Source organism: Ranitomeya imitator, chromosome 3 (genome assembly GCF_032444005.1).
Source record: "Ranitomeya imitator isolate aRanImi1 chromosome 3, aRanImi1.pri, whole genome shotgun sequence".
Taxonomy (NCBI): Eukaryota; Metazoa; Chordata; class Amphibia; order Anura; family Dendrobatidae; genus Ranitomeya; species Ranitomeya imitator.
The window spans coordinates 399,615,054-399,635,277 of NC_091284.1; the positions used below are offsets into that span (position 1 = coordinate 399,615,054).

Consider the following 20,224-nt stretch of genomic DNA (forward strand, 5'->3'; position numbering starts at 1 on the left):
AAAAATGACTAGATGATTTCCTCGGTACACATAACATTGTGGCTTATAGATAATATAGTGACAAAATGTATAATTGGTAGAGAAAGGTTCAACTTAATGGCCCTAGGTCTTTTTTTCAAACTATATAACTATGTATCAGAGGTAACGCTCCCCTAACCCATAAATTGCAATAATCAAGACATATATACTTATGTTTCACATACTTTACACTGGTTATCCATTTCTCTTTACAAGTATAGTAAAGCACATCATATGCTACACTTATAAAAAAACATGCGCCTGATTCAATGATAGCCGAACAAAAGCAGCATAGTTGTACTGCATTTGATAACTACAATCTATGGCTCTGCAGGGCACTAGCTTTGAATAACTCTTGTGTTTTTTTTCTATGTATTTGCTGCCAAGACTGTAATGCGAACAACCAATTATTCCACATTAGCACCAGGGTCTTAAATATATGCAGGTTTTCTACAGGCTAGGGAATGCAACTATGTGTAAATGATATGCTGTTTTAAATGGATTTTATTTTGTTTTGTTGTACAATAAAGATGGCTACATGTTATCTCCTAAGGCTATGTGCACACATCGCGGATTGGCCTTAGGAATTTCTGCCTCTCCTGGCAGAAAACGCAGCTGTGGATTTGTCGCGTTTTTGTGCAGATCCGAAGCGTTTTCTGTCCGTTTTTTCTGCTGATTTTTTGCGGATTTTCAGCGTTTTTTACCCCTGCGGATTTCTATAATGGAATGGGTACTAAAACGCTGCAGATCCGCAAAAAAGAAGTGACATGCTACTTCTTTTAAACCGCAGCATTTCTGCACCAGATTTTTCGCAACGTGTGCACAGGCTTTTTTTTTCTCATTGATTTACATTGTACTGTAAATCAATTGTAGCAAAAAACGCTGCGGATCCGCAGAGAATCCGCAACGTGTGCACATAGCCTTATAGGATTTCACACTGACTCCTAGCATGTAGGAGCCTAAAAGTCAGTAATTAAATGAAATACACTGTTAGGGTACTGTCATTTTCACACTAGTTATCTATGTAGTAAACTTGGATGTGTTCTCGTATCTATAAAGTATGCTTTGTTCTGGTAATGTGTCTATGTACTAAACTTGATCCTGGTACCTTATGCAGTAAGCTTTGTTTTGGTATTGTGTCTATGTGGTAGGCTGGTTTTTATTCCAATATCTATATAGTAAGCTTCATTCTGTTCCCATATTTAGAGAGTAAACTTTGCTCTGTTCCCATATTTATGTAGTAATCTTGATTCTGTTACTGTATCTAGGAAGAAAACTGGGTCCTGATATTAATATAGGAGGCTTGTTTCTGTTCCAAAATCTATATAAGGCCTCATTTACACGTCAGTATTTGGTCAGTATTTTGCATCAGTGTTTGTGTGCCAAAGCCAGGAGTGGAACAATTAGAGGAAAACTTGAATTGAAAGATTGACACCTGTTCTGTTTTTTGAAGACTCTCCTGGTTTTGGCATACAAATACTGATGAAATACTGATGGAGAAATACTGATGTGTGAATGAGGCCTAATAAGGTTTTTTTTGCTGTACAGTAACTGTGTAGTAAGTTTGTTTCTTGTATTGCATCCATGTAGTATACTTAGTTCTGCTCTTGTATCTATTTATTAAGCTGGTTTCAATTCTCATACCTATGTAGTAAGCTTGATTTTGTTGCCATGTCGATGTAGTAAACTTGGTTCTGGTCCTGTATCTATATAGTAAGCTGGTTTCTGGTTTCATATCTATGTAGTAGACTGGTTTCCGTATCTATGTAGTAAGATTGGTTTTGTTCCAATATCTACAGTATTTTGTAAGTTTGGTTCTGTTTCCATAGCTACAGTATATAGTAAGTTTGGTTGTGTTCTTGTAGCTATGCAGTAAGTTGGATTTTACCTGTCTGTATGTAGCAAGCTTGGTTCTATTCCTATATATGTAGTAAACTTGTTTTTGTTCCTGTATCTATATAGTAAGCTTGGTTCTCTTCCTATATCTATGTAGTAAGGTCGGTTCTGTTCCCGTATCTATGTATTAAGCTTGGTTCTGCTCTCTTATTGGTTTTTAAGATAGCTTCTATTACCATATCTATGTAGTTAGCTGGGATCTGTTTCCACATATATGTAGTAAGCTGGTTTCTTTTCCTATATGTAATAGGCTTGTTTCTGTTTCCATATTTATCTATCAAGGTAAGCTGTGTCCTTTTCCATAATCTATGTAGTTAGCTGGGTTCTGTTTCAATATCTATGTAGTAAGCTGGGTTATGTTTCTTTATCTATGTTGTAAGCTTGGTTCTGTTCCAACGTCTATGAGTAAGCTTGTGTTCTGTTTCCCTATCTACCGTATGTAATAAGCTTGATTCTGTTCCTAGATATAATGAGCATAGTTCATTTATTGTTTCTATGCAGTAAGCTGGGTTCTGTTTCTCCATCTAAGTCCCTAAGTTCAGCTCTGTTCCTATATCTATGTAGTAAGCTTGATTCATTTCCTGTACTTATGTAATCTTGGTATCTATATAGTAAGTTGAATTCTGTTCTCATGTCTACGAAGTCACCTTTGTTCTGTACAAGTTTCTATGCAGCAAACTTGATTCTGTTCCTTATCTAGTAAGACTGGTGCTGTTCCCATATCTAGCTAGTAAGCTTGGTTATCTATAACCAATCTCTTGGTATCTATAAAGCAAGCTTAATGTAACGTCACACATAACGATATCGTTAACGATATCGTTGCTTTTTGTGACGTAGCAACGATATTGTTAAGGAAATCGTTATGCGTGACAGCGACCAACGATCAGGCCCCTGCTGTGACATTGTTGGTCCCTGGGGAAAGTTCAGGACTTTATTTCGTCGCTGGATCACCCGCTGACATCGCTGAATCGGCGTGTGTGACGCCGATTCAGCGATGTCTTCACTGGTAACCAGGTTAAACATCAGGTTACTAAGCGCAGGGCCGCGCTTAGTAACCCGATGTTTACCCTGGTTACCATTGTAAAAGTAAAAAAACAAAACACTACATACTTACATTCCTGTCACGTTCCTCAGCGTCAGCTTCCCTGCATCCCCCAGTGTCAGCGCCGGCCGGCCGTAAAGCAAAGCACAGCGGTGACGTCACCGCTCTGCTTTCCGGCCAGCGCGCTTACACAATGCAGGGAAGCTGAGGCCGGGGGACGCGACAGGAATGTAAGTATGTAGTGTTTGTTTTTTACATTTACAACGGTAACCAGGGTAAACATCGGGTTACTAAGCGCGGCCCTGCACTTAGTAACCCGATGTTTACCCTGGTTACCTGGGGACTTCGGGATCGTTGGTCGCTGGAGAGCTGTCTGTGTGACAGCTCTCCAGCGGCCAAACAGCGACGCTGCAGCGATCGGCATCGTTGTCTAGATCGCTGCAGTGTCGCTTAATGTGACGGTACCTTTAGGGTTTTTAAAAAACTTTTTAAATTCAGCATTAGCATTACTGCAATCCTATTGATTGATACTATGAAATTATTTTACTGCATGGTAAAATAAAAAAAAACAATTGGCAGAATTGTGGTTTCTTTTATCCATCCCTCCTACCAAAATATAAAATAAAAAATTATCAAAAAGTTGAATGTCCCCAAAATGCATCCAGTTAAATCTACAGCATCTTACACAAAAAAAATAAGGGTTCACCAAACACAGTTGATGAAAAAAAAATATTTAACTTATGGCTCTCAGAGTATGTGAACATACCGTAACTTATATTGTTAAAGTATTTATTGCATAAGAGCAAAAAAAAAAACATAAATAAAATGCATAAATTTGTTGTGTGATAAATGCGCTGACACACAGAGTAAAGTTAACACTTTATTTCTGCAACAAATGAAAGTGTAAAATTTAAAATTAATTAAAAATGAATAAATAACAGAAGAAAGCTCATTGTTTTCTATTTCTTCCCATAAAGAGTTGATAAAATATACCTAGGTATTGTGTCGTATGCATCTCAAAATGGTGCCACTCTGAATAATTATCCCACAAAAAAAATAGCCCTGAAAAAGCTTCATCAGTTAAAAAATAAAAAGTCAATAGTGTAAACATAAACAGATATGTGGATCTTATCTCCTCTTCCCACAATCGTATACAAGATTTCTCTCGCGTATCACCCCAACTCTGGAACCCTCTACCACAACACATCAGACTCTCGCCTACCATCGAAACCTTCAAAAAGAACCTGAAGACCCACCTCTTCAGACAAGCCTACAACCTGCAGCTACCACCGATCGACCAAACCGCTGCATGACCATCTACCCTCACCTACTGTATTCTCACCCATCCCTTGTAGATTGTGAGCCCTCGCGGGCAGGGTCCTCATTCCTCCTGTACCAGTTATGACTTGTATTGTTTAAGATTATTGTACTTGTTTTCATTATGTATACCCCTCCTCACATGTAAAGCGCCATGGAATAAATGGCGCTATAACAATAAATAATAATAATAATAATAAATAATAATAATAATATTAAGGCCAATTTAGACCTAGACCTTAAGAGGTTATTCGGGACTAAATTATTATGTTTTAACTATAAGCCAAAAACTAACAGGCCTGCCTGTTCTATTCGGCACCGGTAAAGAGCGGTCACTGCCAACGATTCAGCTGCTCCATGTCAACAGAGCAGCTCTTCATCTTCTCGGCTGCTCTGTCAAGGGGCATGACTGCCAATGTCATGCTGATTGACAGTAAACTTCCCGCAGGTATGCAGCATGACGTTGGCAGTCACAACCTGTCATCAGAGCAGGGCGGATGAGAAGCCGCTGCTCTATAGACGTGACGTCAACGAAAGCCTCTGAATCACCGACAGGAGTGGTCTGTGCTGTAGAGATCGGCACATTAGGCTGGTAGTTGCTAGCTACCTGTTTGCTGTTAAGGAATCCTTCTAACATCTTTTGAAGATGTGAAAGGGCACAAATAAGGTTTTGCCATTCTGAGAAACATACAACTACCAGCTGAATTATTTTTTATCCAAACAATAGGGGGCAGCACAGTGAATTATATTTTCTTTAAAAAAAAAAGTTAAGAGTAGCACATACTCTACTTAACTTGCGATGCAAGGACATCTCTATAGGATGGGATGGTTCATTCCCGAAAATTAAATCAATCATCTATATTGGCAGTTTTTTGTTAGGGGTAAATTTTGCACATTCCTTTAACTCTTTCCTTTCGATTGTATCACGCTTTTGATTACATTAGTATAGTAGCTTCTCTAGTAACCTTTGGCAGCAAACCATCCTTGCATCACTGGGTCTGTTAATCATATACACAACAGTTTCAATACAAATAGCATTGGTTAAGTAACAATGGCATCCCACCTAGAGACTGAAACAGTCGTTGAAAAGAACTGATGAAGGGAACGTAACGTGTTTACATCTCTTAGCAGCCCCCTTCCACAAGTTACAAAGAATAAATGAGTATTGCCCTACCAGGGGGTAATTCCTTCTGGAATGTAGGGATACTGTGTGGGAGTGAAATTTAGGCACTATACAAGGTTATAAAGTGGAATAAATATTTACTTTGGATATAAAAGTTTAAGCTATTTTCTAGTCACCCCATAGACTTGAGATACCTTTAACATATGATAGCTGTGCAATAGCTGCATCCATCAGTATCATATCATTTGTCTGAAGTAATCTATGATCCCAAATTTAAACTGAACCGGTCCCATCCAGCTCTGCCCATTGTAGCAGAGCTGGGAGAATCTAGTGTGAAAACACAGAAAGTCGGAAAATGTTTGTGCAACTTCGAGTTGTGCAAAAAGTTTACAACTTTTCAAGCCAATTGACGTCAGAATTCTGGCAAAATTGTTTTGATGAATTGCGATCTAAATGCGCCCATGCACAGTAGATTAACGTTGGTGAAAATGGGCAATTCAACCACTGCTATATACTGCTTACATTTTTATTAAAACTTATGGTGATTTAAAACGGTTTTTCTTCAATGAATATTTATCAACTATTGAAAACATAGTGTGTAAAATAAAACTAGTGCATTGGGCAACAACCAATAATTATTACCATGAATGCAGTAAAGGGTGCAAAAACACAATGATCAAAACTAATAAAACAATGTTTAAATGAGAACTGTACTTTCAACAAACTTTTCAAACATCAATACTATAAGTAAATATACACTAATGGATGACTAATGACTGAAATGATAACGAATAGTGATGAGCGAGCAGTAAAATGCTCTAGTGCTCGTTTCTTGAATCGAGTAGGTCAGAAGGGCTCAACTCGAGTAACGAGTATAATGGATGTCAATGAGAAACTCAAGCATTTTTCTACCAGACCCACCCAGGAGATCTGGGGTGGGCAGGAAAATTGCTGAAATAGATGGGAACAGAGCTCAAATGGAATAGGAACAGCATGGGGAAGACACCTGGGCCATTTCTGACTCCCAAGTCACTGCTGGAAGTGAGTCGCCCGCCAGGGCTGTGGGACACTCTGTACCGGGTCCGGTACTTAAAGAGGATGTCACGGTGGCTGCGACCCGGTCCGTGAAGTTTGTGTTCGTGACGCCACCTGTGGTGTTCGGTCAGTGGGGATCGATGCTGCTTAAAGGGGTCCTCTGGGGTCATGTTATGGCAGCTAGATGGTATAACTTCCCACAGGTGAAGTAGGTCCCAAGGGCTCCTGGTGTGTAGATGAGGATGGTGAGTGGTGCAGTAGAGAATGGAGGACACAGGTTTGCAGTCTCTTTATCTGGTTTACTGAAGGCTTCAGGCAACCGACGTCCATGTCACCAGATCACAGGTATAGGCAGGGTGCGGCCGGCTTGGAAGTGAAATCTGAGTCTCCTTTACCAGGTGGAGATAGAAGCCTATGGCTTCTGGCAAGGTCCTCACAGTTCTCTCTGTCCTCCATGAAGGTTAGGACACAAACCCGTATGACAGGTGACTCGAGCCTTTTTACAGGGTCTCTATCACAACCCGGGCTCTATATGCCACTGTGCCTCCTGGGTACTAGGGCGGACAGGGGAAGTCAGTGAGCAGTCTGTCAGGAGGACAGGAAGAGAGCAGTCATACCTTGAGTGTCAGAACGACTGAAAGGGCCATGCAGCCAGAGTTGCTGCAGCTCCTGGAGAAAGAGAGAGAATACAAAAGGAAGAATATTGTTTAGTGAGCGTGCAGGAGAAGGAAGCACAGGAGAGTGGCACAAGGGGAGCATAGCAACGTTTGGGCTACCTCTCTGGCTGAGCGCAGACTCCGGTAGCCAGAAGACTGAGGCTGTGTTGGGCTCTAGGAGGCACAGCAGAAACCGGCAGGACAGCTGGATTATATAATGTTGCTTTATTAATATTGTTCACTGAACTTTTGACTGTAGCATCATATTGTTGGTTTTATGTTTGTATTTTTGTACTGGTAAAAAGAGTTTTAATGTTGTGGGTGTGAAAAACTGAACCATGTGATGGGCTTTTTTTTTTTTTTTTTTAAATTCTCAGTCCCTGAATCACTGGTGTAACACTAGGTTACAAATAAGGGGCATATTTGGCCTTGAAATGCGTAAACTGGTGTCTGGGATCTCTGCTATTTGTGCCATTTTTTCTATTGTCGGTTGTCTATGCTTTTATATGAAGATTTTGGAATAAAGCTTATTGGAGTGCAACCTCTTGGTGCTGGATTTTTTACTACTTGTTGGATTTTCCTGGGATGGCAGCCATGCACAGAGTGGGCAGGTGAGCTGAAAAATACTTTTTTATTTACTCTCTCCATAGTGATAGGATGTGGAGACGCTGAGCAGGTATAGAGAAACCCGGGTGAAATTCTTTAAGGAGCGGTGTTCTAATGGAGAGGTAACCCACTATGATCAAAGGAGGGGGGATGGGTTCATCCATGAGCATGGGACCGTTGATAAGGTGTATGTCAACAGGCATTTGGTGAAGGAGTACTTACCCCGTCTACTATATAATCTCTACCCGGGTGAAGTTCTTAGACCTGCTGGGATTCTGTTGTTGGGGCAGCTCAGCAATGTACGGTGGCTGAATTACACAGCCAGCCATGAGGCCTCAGGACCCTTGGTATGGGACCGATATGTTTAGTGAAACATCTATGATGCAAAGGAAGTCGAGAGTCGGCTACAACTTCTCAGGTGTCTGTCGCAGGTTAAGTTTTTAAAAATAACTGGGCACACACGTGGTTAGATGCAGTAAAAGATTTTAATCAGTGAAGGAGAGTACATACATTAGACGTTTCGGTCAGAATTAGACCTTCATCAATGTACCTCGCTTAAAGCATTTCAAGCTTATGGGTCACAAAGGGTTAATCCCCACTTCTAGTAGAAAGACAAATGGGAAACCGGACACATCCGAGCAAGTGAAGTGTTTGACTGGACGAGCGGTGGATACTGAGCGTACCTGCATGAAAAAGACGTTGTGCACACATACTCTCAGGGCGTGTGTACCTGCATCGTATTTGGAGCCGAAGACACTTCAGGAAAACACTGTTTTGTTTTTTTTCCCCCTGTGGCACTATTTCTGATATCTTTTGCAGCATTTTTTTATTTTATTTCATACATAATATAATGGCAGATTCTGAGCAGAAGCTGTGAAAAGAATTGACTGGTCACTTCTTTTTGTCACTTTACGGTTTTTTAAGCCCAAGGCAGCAAGTTGATTTGACATTGCTGTGTATATGTTCATACTTTTTTTTAAGCACATTTTCAGGGTTGAGGTGGAATCCACCAAAGCTATTGTGTGCACATACTCTTATTATTATTACTGACATTGAAAGAATTAAAAGGTTCTTATTCCTCATGTTTGGCCCTGTTAAAATAAAAACACTTATACTTCCCTCCCATGCCGGCGCCATTCCAGCGGTTTTCTGAGGCTCATGTGAGGTTGTGACGTTACATGATTTGTGCCATAACAATTGCATGTGAGTCCCGAGAACACGAGTGACAACACTGCTGGCGCTGGCACCGGAGGTGAGTATAAGGCCGGCGTCACACTGGCGTTTTAAACGGCCGAGTGCAATGCGATAAAAAATCGCATTGCACTCGGACCAATGTTAAGCTATGGGGCAGCTCCCAGCAGCCGACTTTTTGTCGGCCGTTTTCCTCGGTCCGAGACAATCGCAGCATGCTGCGATTGTCTCGGACCGAGGAAAACTCTCGGCTCACTCGCACCCATATAAGCCTATGGGTGCAAGTGAGACAGCGCACAGTGCTCGGATATCATCTGAGTGATGTGCGTTATAAGCGGACCCCAGCAATGGAGGAGATGGAGAAATTCATTTCTCCGCCTCCTCCGCAGCTGTGCTCCGATCCTCCCTGTGCAAGAGAATCGGCGCACAGACGCATGACACTCGGCTCCTGCTCTGCTGCGAGCAGGAGCCGAGTGTCATTAGCATATCACATCCGATGATCTCACATCGGATGCAATACGCCAGTGTGACGCCAGCCTGACGGTTTTGATCTTAAGGCTGCCGTCACACTATCAGTATTTGGTCAGTATTTTACATCAGTATTTGTAAGCCAAAACCAGGAGTGGAACAATTAGGCCGGCCTCACACTGGCGTATTGCATCCGATGCGAGATCATCGGATGCGATAGGCTAATGACACTCGGCTCCTGCTCGCAGCAGAGCAGGAGCCGAGTGTCATGCGTCTGTGCTCCGATTCTCTCACACAGCGAGGATCGGAGCACAGCTGCGGAGGAGGCAGATAAATTAATTTCTCCATCTCCTCCATTGCTGGGGTCCGCTTATAACGCACATCACTCGGATGATATCCGAGCGGTGTGCGCTTTTTCACTCGCACCCATAGGCTTATATGGGTGTGAGTGAGCCGATAGTTTTCCTCGGTCCGAGACAATCGCAGCATGCTGCGATTGTCTTGGATCGAGGAAAACGGCCGACAAAAAGTCGGCTGGTGAGAGCTGCCCCATAGCTTAAAATTGGTCCGAGTGCAATGCGATTTTTTTATCGCATTGCACTCGGCCGTTTAAAACGCCAGTGTGACGCCGGCCTTAGAGGAAAAGTATAATAGAAACATATGCACCACTTCTGCGTTTATCACCCACTCCTGGTTTTGGCTTGCAAATACTGATGTAAAATACTGACCAAGTTTTCTTAGTAGTGAAAACCTATTTAAAAGTGATTAGCATTTTTTAGCTAAGGAGGTAAAGGTTGGCATAGATATGCAACAGAAAACTATTCTGTATGGGTGAGGAATATTATCTATAATTAGTCATTACCCTCACAGGTAACCTTGAAGGGACTCTGAAAATGCCAATATCGATGGGTTCTGCCGATACTCTAATGTGCATGGGAGTACCGTACAACTGATTGTCAAGGTAGATATCGGTCCGGCATGTCTGATTTCGGACTGCTGATCGCTCTTTTCCCAAACAGATAAGCCATGACTGCTATCTCATAGAGAAGAAGAGTATGTATTAAAAAAAAAAACAGTAATGTGTAGCTTCTCCACAACCTCTCCAAAATTCATTAGAAATATTAGGGAGCATCTTAGCTACCTTGAGAGGTGAATTATACTATCTATAAATAGTATTTTAATAAATGTTTCAAGGAAATAGTGTATGGGTTAACAGTACACATTAAGTACAAGTGAAAGATTTATTCAAGTCACATTCCCATGTAAGGATATGAGATTGTTGGTTATGTATGCTTAGGTCACTATAGATCGAATAAAAGCTACTAATACCATTTTGTGTTTTTATAGTGTCAACTAGCTGAAGAGCCCGGCGTTGCCTGGGCATAGTAAATATCTGTGGTTAGTTATAGCACGTCACTTCTCTTATTTTCCCATCACGCCTCTCATTTTCCCAATCACATCTTTAATTTTCCCCCTCACATCTCTCATTTTCTCCCTCACACCTCTCATTTTCTCCCTCACTCCTCTCATTCCCGCCTAACACTTGTCATTTCGACCTCACATCTGTCATTTTCCGATCACTACACTATTTTCCCTCACTCCTCTCATTTTGCACTCACACCTTTTCATTTTCACCTCACACCTCTCATTTTCACCTCAGTATATACATGTTTGTCATCTCCCTTATATATAGTATGCACCTGTATGTCATCTCCTGTATATAGTATATACCTGTATGTCATCTCCCCTGTATATAGTATATACCTGCTGTGTGTCATCTCCCCTGTATATAGTATATACCTGTATGTCATCTCCTCCTATATATAGTATATACCTGTATGTCATCTCCTCCTATATATAGTATATACCTGTATGTCATCTCCTCCTATATATAGTATATACCTGTATGTCATCTCCTTCTATATATAGTATATACCTGTATGTCATCTCCTGTATATAGTATATACCTGTGTGTCATCTCCCCTGTATATATAGTATATAGCTGTGTGTCATCTCCTCCTGTGTATAGTATATACCTGTATGTCATCTTCTATATATAGCATATACCTGTATGTCATCTCCTCCTGTATATAGTATATACCTGTAGGTAATCTGCTCCTGTATATAGTATATACCTGTGTGTCATCTCCTCCTGTATATAGTATATACCTGTATGTCATCTCCTCCTGTATATAGTATGTACCTGTATGTCATCTCCTCCTTTATATAGTATATACCTGTGTGTCATCTCTCCTGTATATAGTATACATCTGTGTGTCATCTCCCCTGTATATAGTATATACCTGTGTGATCTCCTGTATTAGACCTCGTTAACACGTTATTTGCTCAGTATTTTTACCTCAGTATTTGTAAGATAAATTGGCAGCCTGATAAATCCCCAGCCAACAGGAAGCCCTCCCCCCGGCAGTATATATTAGCTCACACATACACATAATAGACAGGTCATGTGACTGACAGCTGCCGTATTTCCTATATGGTACATTTGTTGCTCTTGTAGTTTGTCTGCTTATTAATCAGATTTTTATTTTTGAAGGCTAATACCAGACTTGTGTGTGTTTTAGGGCGAGTTTCGTTTGTCAAGTTGTGTGTGTTGAGTTGTGTGTGGCGACATGCATGTAGCGACTTTTGTGAGATGAGTTTTGTGTGGCAACATGCGTGTAGCAACTTTTTGTGTGTCGAGTTGCATGTGACAGGTTAGTGTAGCAAGTTGTGTGCAGCAAGTTTTGCGCATGGCGAGTTTTGCGCATGGCGAGTTTTATGTCTGGTGCCTTTTGAGTATGTGCAAGTTTTGTGAGGCAGCTTTTGCATGTGTTGCAAATTTTGTGCATGTGGCAATTTTTCCGCATGTGCAAGTTTTGCGTGTGACGAGTTTTCCATGAGGTGAGTTTTGCACTTGTGGCGAGTTTTGCGTGAGCCTATTTTTTGCATGTGGCGAGTTTTGCGCGTGGCGAGTTTTGCGCGTGGTGAGTTTTGAGCGGCGACTTTTGTGTTTCGACTTTTATGTGGCGAGGTTGGTGTATGTGTGGTGAAATGTGTGCTGAGGGTAGTATATGTGTTCAAGCACGTGGTAGTGTGTGGCGCATTTTGTGTGTGTGTTCATATCCCCGTGTGTGGTGAGTATCCCATGTCGGGATCCCACCTTAGCAACTGTACGGTATATACTCTTTGGCGCCATCGCTCTCACTCTTTAAGTCCCCCTTGTTCACATCTGGCAGCTGTCAATTTGCCTCCAACACTTTTCCTTTCACTTTTCCCCATTATGTAGATAGGGGAAAAATAGTTTGGTGAATTGGAACGCGCGGGGTTAAAATTTCGCCTCACAATATAGCCTATGACGCTCTCGGGGTCCAGACGTGTGACTGTGCAAAATTTTGTGGCTGTAGCTGCGACGCCTCCAACACTTTTCATTTCACTTTTTCCCCATTATGTAGATAGGGGCAAAATTGTTTGGTGAATTGGAACGCGCGGGGTTAAAATTTCGCCTCACAATATAGCCTATGACGCTCTCGGGGTCCAGACGTGTGACTGTGCAAAATTTTGTGGCTGTAGCTGCGACGGTGCAGATGCCAATCCCGGACATACACACATACACACACACACACACACATTCAGCTTTATATATTAGATTTGGAACGTAAGAGCTAATAAAGGGAGGACTAGTGAGGAGAAGCTGAACTGAGAGAAATGGTCTAATCTGAAGATATTTATAGAAATTGGCTTTGGATAAAATGCATTTTTCAGTAAATTCTAAGAAGCAATGAATCGTTTTGTTTTTATATGAATCTTCTAAACCATTAATTCCAGCAGAAGACCAAAAGGAAACAGATTAGAAATGCAATTCTCAAGAAGGAGAGTCAGTGGAGTGAGACTCTTGCTGTGCTGACAATTATTATTTTTCAGAATCCGTATATAATAATAGAAAGGCGATGGAGATTTTTAGAATTATGATTCATTTGTGATGATAAAAGTACCGTACATCTTTAGGACCTAAATTTGGAAAAGCAGATGCTTCAATTTGAGACTATAATTTTTCTTTAGCTCTAGAAACCAATATTTCATCTGGTCTAATAGGACTGCTAAGTGATAATTATGTACATTTGGAAGTCTCCTTAAGCCTTATTATCTGTTATTATGTTGATTTTCATGCAATTTATTCATTTGGAAGTGTAATTGGTTAATGATGTATTTAGGTATAGGTAAATGGGTATTTTATGCAATGCTATTGTACCAAACCATGAAAATTCATACTTGGAGAAGTTATTTAATTCTTTTAATATTTATTGGAACAGTTAGTCCAAGGGGTCATTTAAGTGGGTCTCATGCATATAATAAAAAAAAATAAGCATAAAAAGTTACATACTTTATTGGTAAAATAGTAAAGAAACATCTAAAAAACAGTACAGAATCCCAGAGAATGTAAAGAACAAAGAAAGCAGAGAAACAGAACATTGGGATGGAACAAATTGGCGTCTCTAAGATGTGGTTATATTCTCACGTTGGTATCAATAACGATAAAATTCTATAGACTTAAAAATATACATGAGATGTGGCAAGACTCAGTGAGTGGCACCAATGACCACAGGGAATCAATTGTAAAGGGCAGAGTGTCGGGCAATATTAAAAAAAAAACAAAATGGAACAATCACCATGCTTACATTCGAGAGCAATATAAAGGAGCATATCAGAAATGCTTGTCACTGAGGTCAATATAACAATGCATCATTCAACAGCACACACACATATATAATGCATAAATAGCAGCATAATACCAACCACAGTAAGGGAGAAATGAAGATGTACACCCCAACCAATAAGACAGTCTTCATCTACTGTGAATTGATCGGGCTCACCTCCTGAGCACACTCTACTTATCCGTACCTGATGAGCATCATACATACTGTATATGCCACTGTTGACAAGGGGTTCAAGATGACCTTTCACCAGTTACAGCATGTTACACTAGTCACATCATGGAATATTGGCTGCAGAACTGAATAGTTTTAAGGTTGAAAAAGACAAAAGTCCATTTTGTTCAACCATAGCCTAACATGCTTATTCAAAAGAAGGCAAAAACCCCATGAGGCAGGTGCTAAGTGCCCCGTATTAGGTGAAAAATTCCTTCCTGAGTTCACGCAGGAATTATTAATACTATAAATAAACATAGCTTTTATTTTTAATCTCCATTGCGGATATATTAGCTTGTAAAAGTTAGATTATAATCAGCCCTTCAACCAAGGGGAAGTTAGCACATATTTGTCTCAGGGGAGGTTACTTTTTGCCCTGAATGACATTGACCAAACATAGGTAGGAGGCATCATACAGGGGAAATATAACACGCCCCTTGAAAAGATCAGACCTGGCTTTTTCAATAAGATACAGCCCTGCTCTCCTCACTGATTTCACTGCTGGCACCTACTGTGATTACAAGCATTTTCTATCATATAGAGAAAAAAAGGTCTGACATTCTCTGGGGACGTGTTTTTTTTTTACCCAGCATGACACCTTGTGCTTATGATTGGTCAATGTCATTCAGGGTAAAAAGTAACTGCCCCAGAGATGGCTAATTCTCCCATGGTTGAAGAGGAAATTAAGATCTAAATTTTACAAGTTAATATATCCACAATGGAGATGATTCATTATCCTTGCTTATATAGTAGTAACACTTTACAGATATCATCATCAGTGCCCACGTTGGGGGCTCACAATCTAAATTCCCTATCAGTATGTCTTTGAAGTGTGGGAGGAAATGTAAGCACAAATATTGAGCAGAAATGCAAACTCCTTGTAGCTGTTTTCCAGGGTGGGATTCGTACCTGAGACCCCAGCACTGCCAGTGCTAACCACTGAGCCATCATGCTGCTCTGAGATAAAAAAAATCTTTAAAAAAAATAAAAGTAATTGTTTATACAGGTCTGCAGCCAGACACTATTCTTTGATGTGGCCATATTGTTCTTCATTAAATGTGTGCATGTGCATGTGATGTAGTGTGAGTGGAATATTATACATACCAACCGCCGCTCTATCTGGGATCCAGCGCCTTTCTGCTCCACTTCTCAGTGACATCACCGCTCTGCAGAGACTCCTCGGGCCACAGTGCGCTCTGCGTGACCCTGGGGTGGCTCTGACAGAGACTTCCGGCGCCCACATAAAGTGAGCTGGCTAATTAGAATTGCGTTAATGTCACTGAGAAGATGAGCAAATTTCGATTTAATAAAAATAAATCTAATATATGATTTACTTTCACCCACTAACATCAAACAGTATCTGAGCGACTCTCATATTTATATTACTATCCATTGTCATTCCATTCTTCTAAGCTTCCATATCTCTACTATACCTTTGTGATAGTAGTGAACACGTTAGTGAATGAACATTTCAGACATCTGAAGTGCGCCGTTTTATGGCTGCGATTATTGAGTGCAGCTGGTAGCATGATAAGCTTGACAGGACTGATTACTATGTGAGCCATCTGTGAAAGGTACAGGGTCCCACTGATACCTAGCGTTCAATAAACAGTCTGTAATTATTAACAAGATCCATGCAAGTCTGTGGTCATAAGCAAACATGACTTTTGTTGTGAACCCCCTCTTAGGACTACAGAGGATTTTAGTCATATTATTTAGTTCGATTTTCCTTTAAAATCCCGTACTGATAACTATGTTTAATTCCATGAAAATATGCTGTATAGTCGTTATCGTGATTAATATTTAAACATCACAACAAATGTAAAGTATCTCCAGTAGTTCACTTTTTTACGGCGTTCTCCAAATTCGCATAAATACTGGTAACAGAAAAGTGCAATGAACTTTCATGGGCAGTTTGTTGCCCAAGAACAGAATTCATAAAGACGGGAACATCATTTAATATTTTTAAAATATTTAGTAGGGTTTCATATGACCATAATTCAGCAGCTGCATTCTCCAGATTCCACGTGCGTCTCTATAGGGTCTAGATGCCTATACGCCTTTACACACCTTAATTTTTTGCTCACATGTACAGGTTCTTCCACTTCTCATTTTGCCACAAATCTGCCTCAAATCCATATAAAATCAGCAACAAATCTACATTTGTCACATTTAAAAAGTAGAAATCTGCAGTATAAATTGCCATGCTGCTGATTTATAGTCTGCACTGCATGTCAGTATACGCTGCAGATTTTTCTCTGTGTGTGAATAATCTTTGGTAAATTCATATCCACTTTGTTACTATTGATATATGCTAAAAGTGTACTGTATAGGTGCTCATTTACACTGTGGTTCTTAACAAACATAACACTGGAAAAAAAGGAAACAAGCAAATACTGCAAGCAAATAAGTAAATAGTAATAGTACATGTAAGGGCTCATAGTCACATGTGAGAAACTCGGATGAGTCTCGCACGTCAATACCTGGCACTGCACCCGGCACTCAGATTGGAGCGTGTGGCCGCATAGCAATACTTGCAGCCGCACGCTCCGCTCCTGAGTGCCGGGTGCAGTGCCGGGTATGGAAGTGCGAGACTCATACGAGTTTCTCGCAGGCGAGTATGAGCCCTAAATAACATAGTATACTAGCGATAGGACCATCCTGATTGGGTACACCTTGTTGCGGTGGGATGGCTTTTACGCTTTTTTGATCAAAATAGTGTCAACTAAGTAGCCAATGTTATTTACATGTATTATTACCATTTACTTACTCCAGGGTACTTGCTCATTTTGTTTTATCCTAGGTTTTGTTTGTTATTGGCCACAGTGTGAACGTGCGCGTACACATTCCACTTATACCAATATGTGTTCCAGCTCATTTATTTGGTTTTGCTGTACTTTTTGTGTACTTTGTACATACAGTGGCATGGCACCCCCTTTTTGGGCTGTAAATTTAATCTATATAGCTTTCCATGGACCGGGCAGATGTTTAGACAGTCAGGACTGGTCCTGGGCACAGAAAGAGGTTTAATACTACACGATGGACCATCCTAACTGGGTAAACCTTGTCATGGGGTATGACTTTTACTCTTTTTTTAAATCAAAATAGTGTCAACTAAGTACCCTATGTTATTTACATGTATTATTGCTATTTATTTATTTACTTACTGCAGGGTATTTGCACATTTTGTTTTTATCTTAGGTTTTATTGAAATATGCTGTGTTATTTTGTGTACTTGGTCAGTTTTGATGTTGCAGAATGTATGCACCTATTAGCTCAATTAGATTACTTCTTTGCATTTTTTAATCTGCTTTTTGGTATGCCATTTGCTTTGCTTTTAATACTTCCTGGTATTTTCATAGTACTTTATTGATACAGTGGTGTGGGGATTATATGCATTTTTTGTGGGTTTCTGCAGTGCAAATGCCCTCAAACTGCATGAGTTTTTCATCTGCCCATTTTTGTATGTAACGCTATGTGGTTGTACTTGTAAGAGAAATTGTCAAGTTGCGGATTTCAAACATGCGCCACAGCGTTAAAAAAGTACAGTGCGCATCAGATTTCTGTGAATCCTATCCACTTTGCTGGAACTGTAAGATGCTGCTTTTTTTGCACAACAAAAATTCACAATGGAAACTTGACCTAAGTATTTTGTGAGTTTTTGAGGTTGCATATTTTTTAAGCATTTTTGCACCCATTAGTTAAATTAGGTTACTAGCATATTTTCATTGTGTTTTTCAGTGCTTTTTTGTGCAAGCATTTTTATCACGTTTTTGACGCTGTGATGTTAGTCTCTTTTTGTTATGTTATGTATGTTTTAAATAAAGCTGCTTTGTTTTTTAAACTTTCTGGTATTTGGTTTTGACAAAACTTTATTCATACAGTCATGTGCGGATTTATAAGTGTTTTTGTCCTTCTCTGAAGCGGAAAGGCACTAAAAACGCGTATGAGTTTTCTAACTTTGGATTTTCCAAGTTTCATGCAAGTCTATGGGAAAAATCCACTCGGAAAACTCAGCGTACTTGCAAGAGAAACTCACATGTTGCGGATTTGAAACACGCACCACAAATCAGTTTACTCTTAGTAAAAAGAAAACACATAGGGCGTGAGATTTCTATAAATCACATCCATTTTACTGGAACAACAGCTCTGGCAAAAATTAAGAGACCACCACATCAAAACCCTGTCTTGGGCAGCCCAATCTCCAGACCTAAACCCCATTGAAAACCTCTGGAATGTAGTCAAGAGGATGATGGATAGTCACAAGCCATCAAACAAAGAACTGCTTACATCTTTGCACCAGAAGCAGTGTGAAAGACTGGTGGAAAGCATGCCAAGACGCATGAAAGCTGTGATTAAAAATCATGGTTATTCCACAAAATATTGATTTCTGAACTCTTCCTGAATTAAAGCATTAGTATTGTTGTTTCTAAATAATTATTAACTTGATTTCTTTGCATTATTTGAGGTCTAAAAGCACTGTTTTTTTTTAATTTTGACCATTTCTCCTTTTCAGAAAATAAATACAAAACTCAATGCTTGGAAATGTTGTCAGAAGTTTATAGACTAAAAGAACAATTTACTTTTTACTCAAAAATATACCTATAAAGAGAAAAATCTGAAAAAAATGAAAATTTTGCAGTGGTCTCTTAATTTTTGCCAGAGGTGTATAAAATGCTGCAGTTTTCGTGCAGCAAAAATATGAAGTGTCAAAAACCCACCAAAAGCTCATCAAAGGAACTTAACTTAAAAGAAAACGCGCATATAAAAAACTTTCCTACAGATGCTACAACAACAATGTCTCAAACAGCTAAAAATAAGTCAAGACAATTAAACTGTCCAAAAGAGAATAAACCCCAAGATCCCGAGAGGTGTCCAGTACCATTTTACAGTACGTAGTATTAAGTTGATTTTTCACTTATAAGAATGCACTGGAACATTCATCTACAGGCATAACACAGGGTATTCTTTTTTCAGCGCTATTTATATCAGATAATGATGGCAGGATCAGACTTGTTGAAAGTTACGAATATTTAACAGTATGAATGAGAAAATAAACTGATTTTGAAGGACTTTCCGAGAAACGATGGTTTTCTAAACCAGAGAACGTTTAAGTATATCATTTTACTGACCAACCTATAGGTGTTATATCCTGTTAACATGGCACATTGTATCTCTCTATATGTGTATACATCCAGATAAAAGTATCAACCAATAATTCTCATTTCAAGTTCACATGCAATTCTTCAATAAGTTATCTCTCTAAAATCACTTCAAGCATTAAGGTCATTCTACATAAAAGACACATTACATGCAAATCTGCTAAAAAGAAGATATCCTGGGTAAATAATTGTGACTTATGTCTGGATACACAAAGTGCTGAAAAGTCCTCGTTTGCATAACTATTAACACAGTGTATTAACAAAGTGTAAAAATGGCAACTTACTGGGTCCACACATGGCTGCTTTGTAGTGATGTGTTTCTGTGTTTCCCTCTTCTAAGTCTCAGATCCCTGCTGGGACATTTTTCTTTCTGGGATTCACCTCAGGGCGGCTCTACTTTCAACCAGTCTGACTAGTTTCCAAACTCCACCTACATTGTGCATTTATGTCTGGGTAGTATGTGGATTCCCATGGCAAGCTGCTTTCTTAGATAATATTGTAGTTTATATTTTAATATACACTACTTTATCAGTGCAATATGAATATAATCTACAAGACTATAGCAGTTATTTTGTGTTACTTTGAGAAGCTCTGGAGAGGGACAGAAGCGCACACAAAATAGGGTAATACAGTCTGGTAAAGGACAGGTATAAGTGATGGTAGTCATCACCTAAGGCCATGTTCACAGTTTGCGGTTTTTACTGCGGAACCGCGGCGATTTTGATGCTGCGGGTCCGCTGCAGTTTCCATTGCGTTTCCAGTAACATGTAAACCCTATGGAAACC

General features: G+C 39.9%; 1 protein-coding gene across 1 annotated transcript in view; it reads right to left on the reverse strand.

Moving 5' to 3' along the window:
- The window catches only part of TMEM54 (transmembrane protein 54), a 64,989-nt gene extending 45,145 nt beyond the window's left edge, over positions 1 to 19,844 (reverse strand). The window contains exon 1 of the mRNA XM_069757070.1: positions 19,724 to 19,844. Coding sequence (XP_069613171.1) covers positions 19,724 to 19,736 — 13 coding nt within the window. The 5' untranslated portion in view covers positions 19,737 to 19,844. The remainder of the gene's footprint in view (positions 1 to 19,723) is intronic.
- Positions 19,845 to 20,224: the final 380 nt, after the last annotated feature.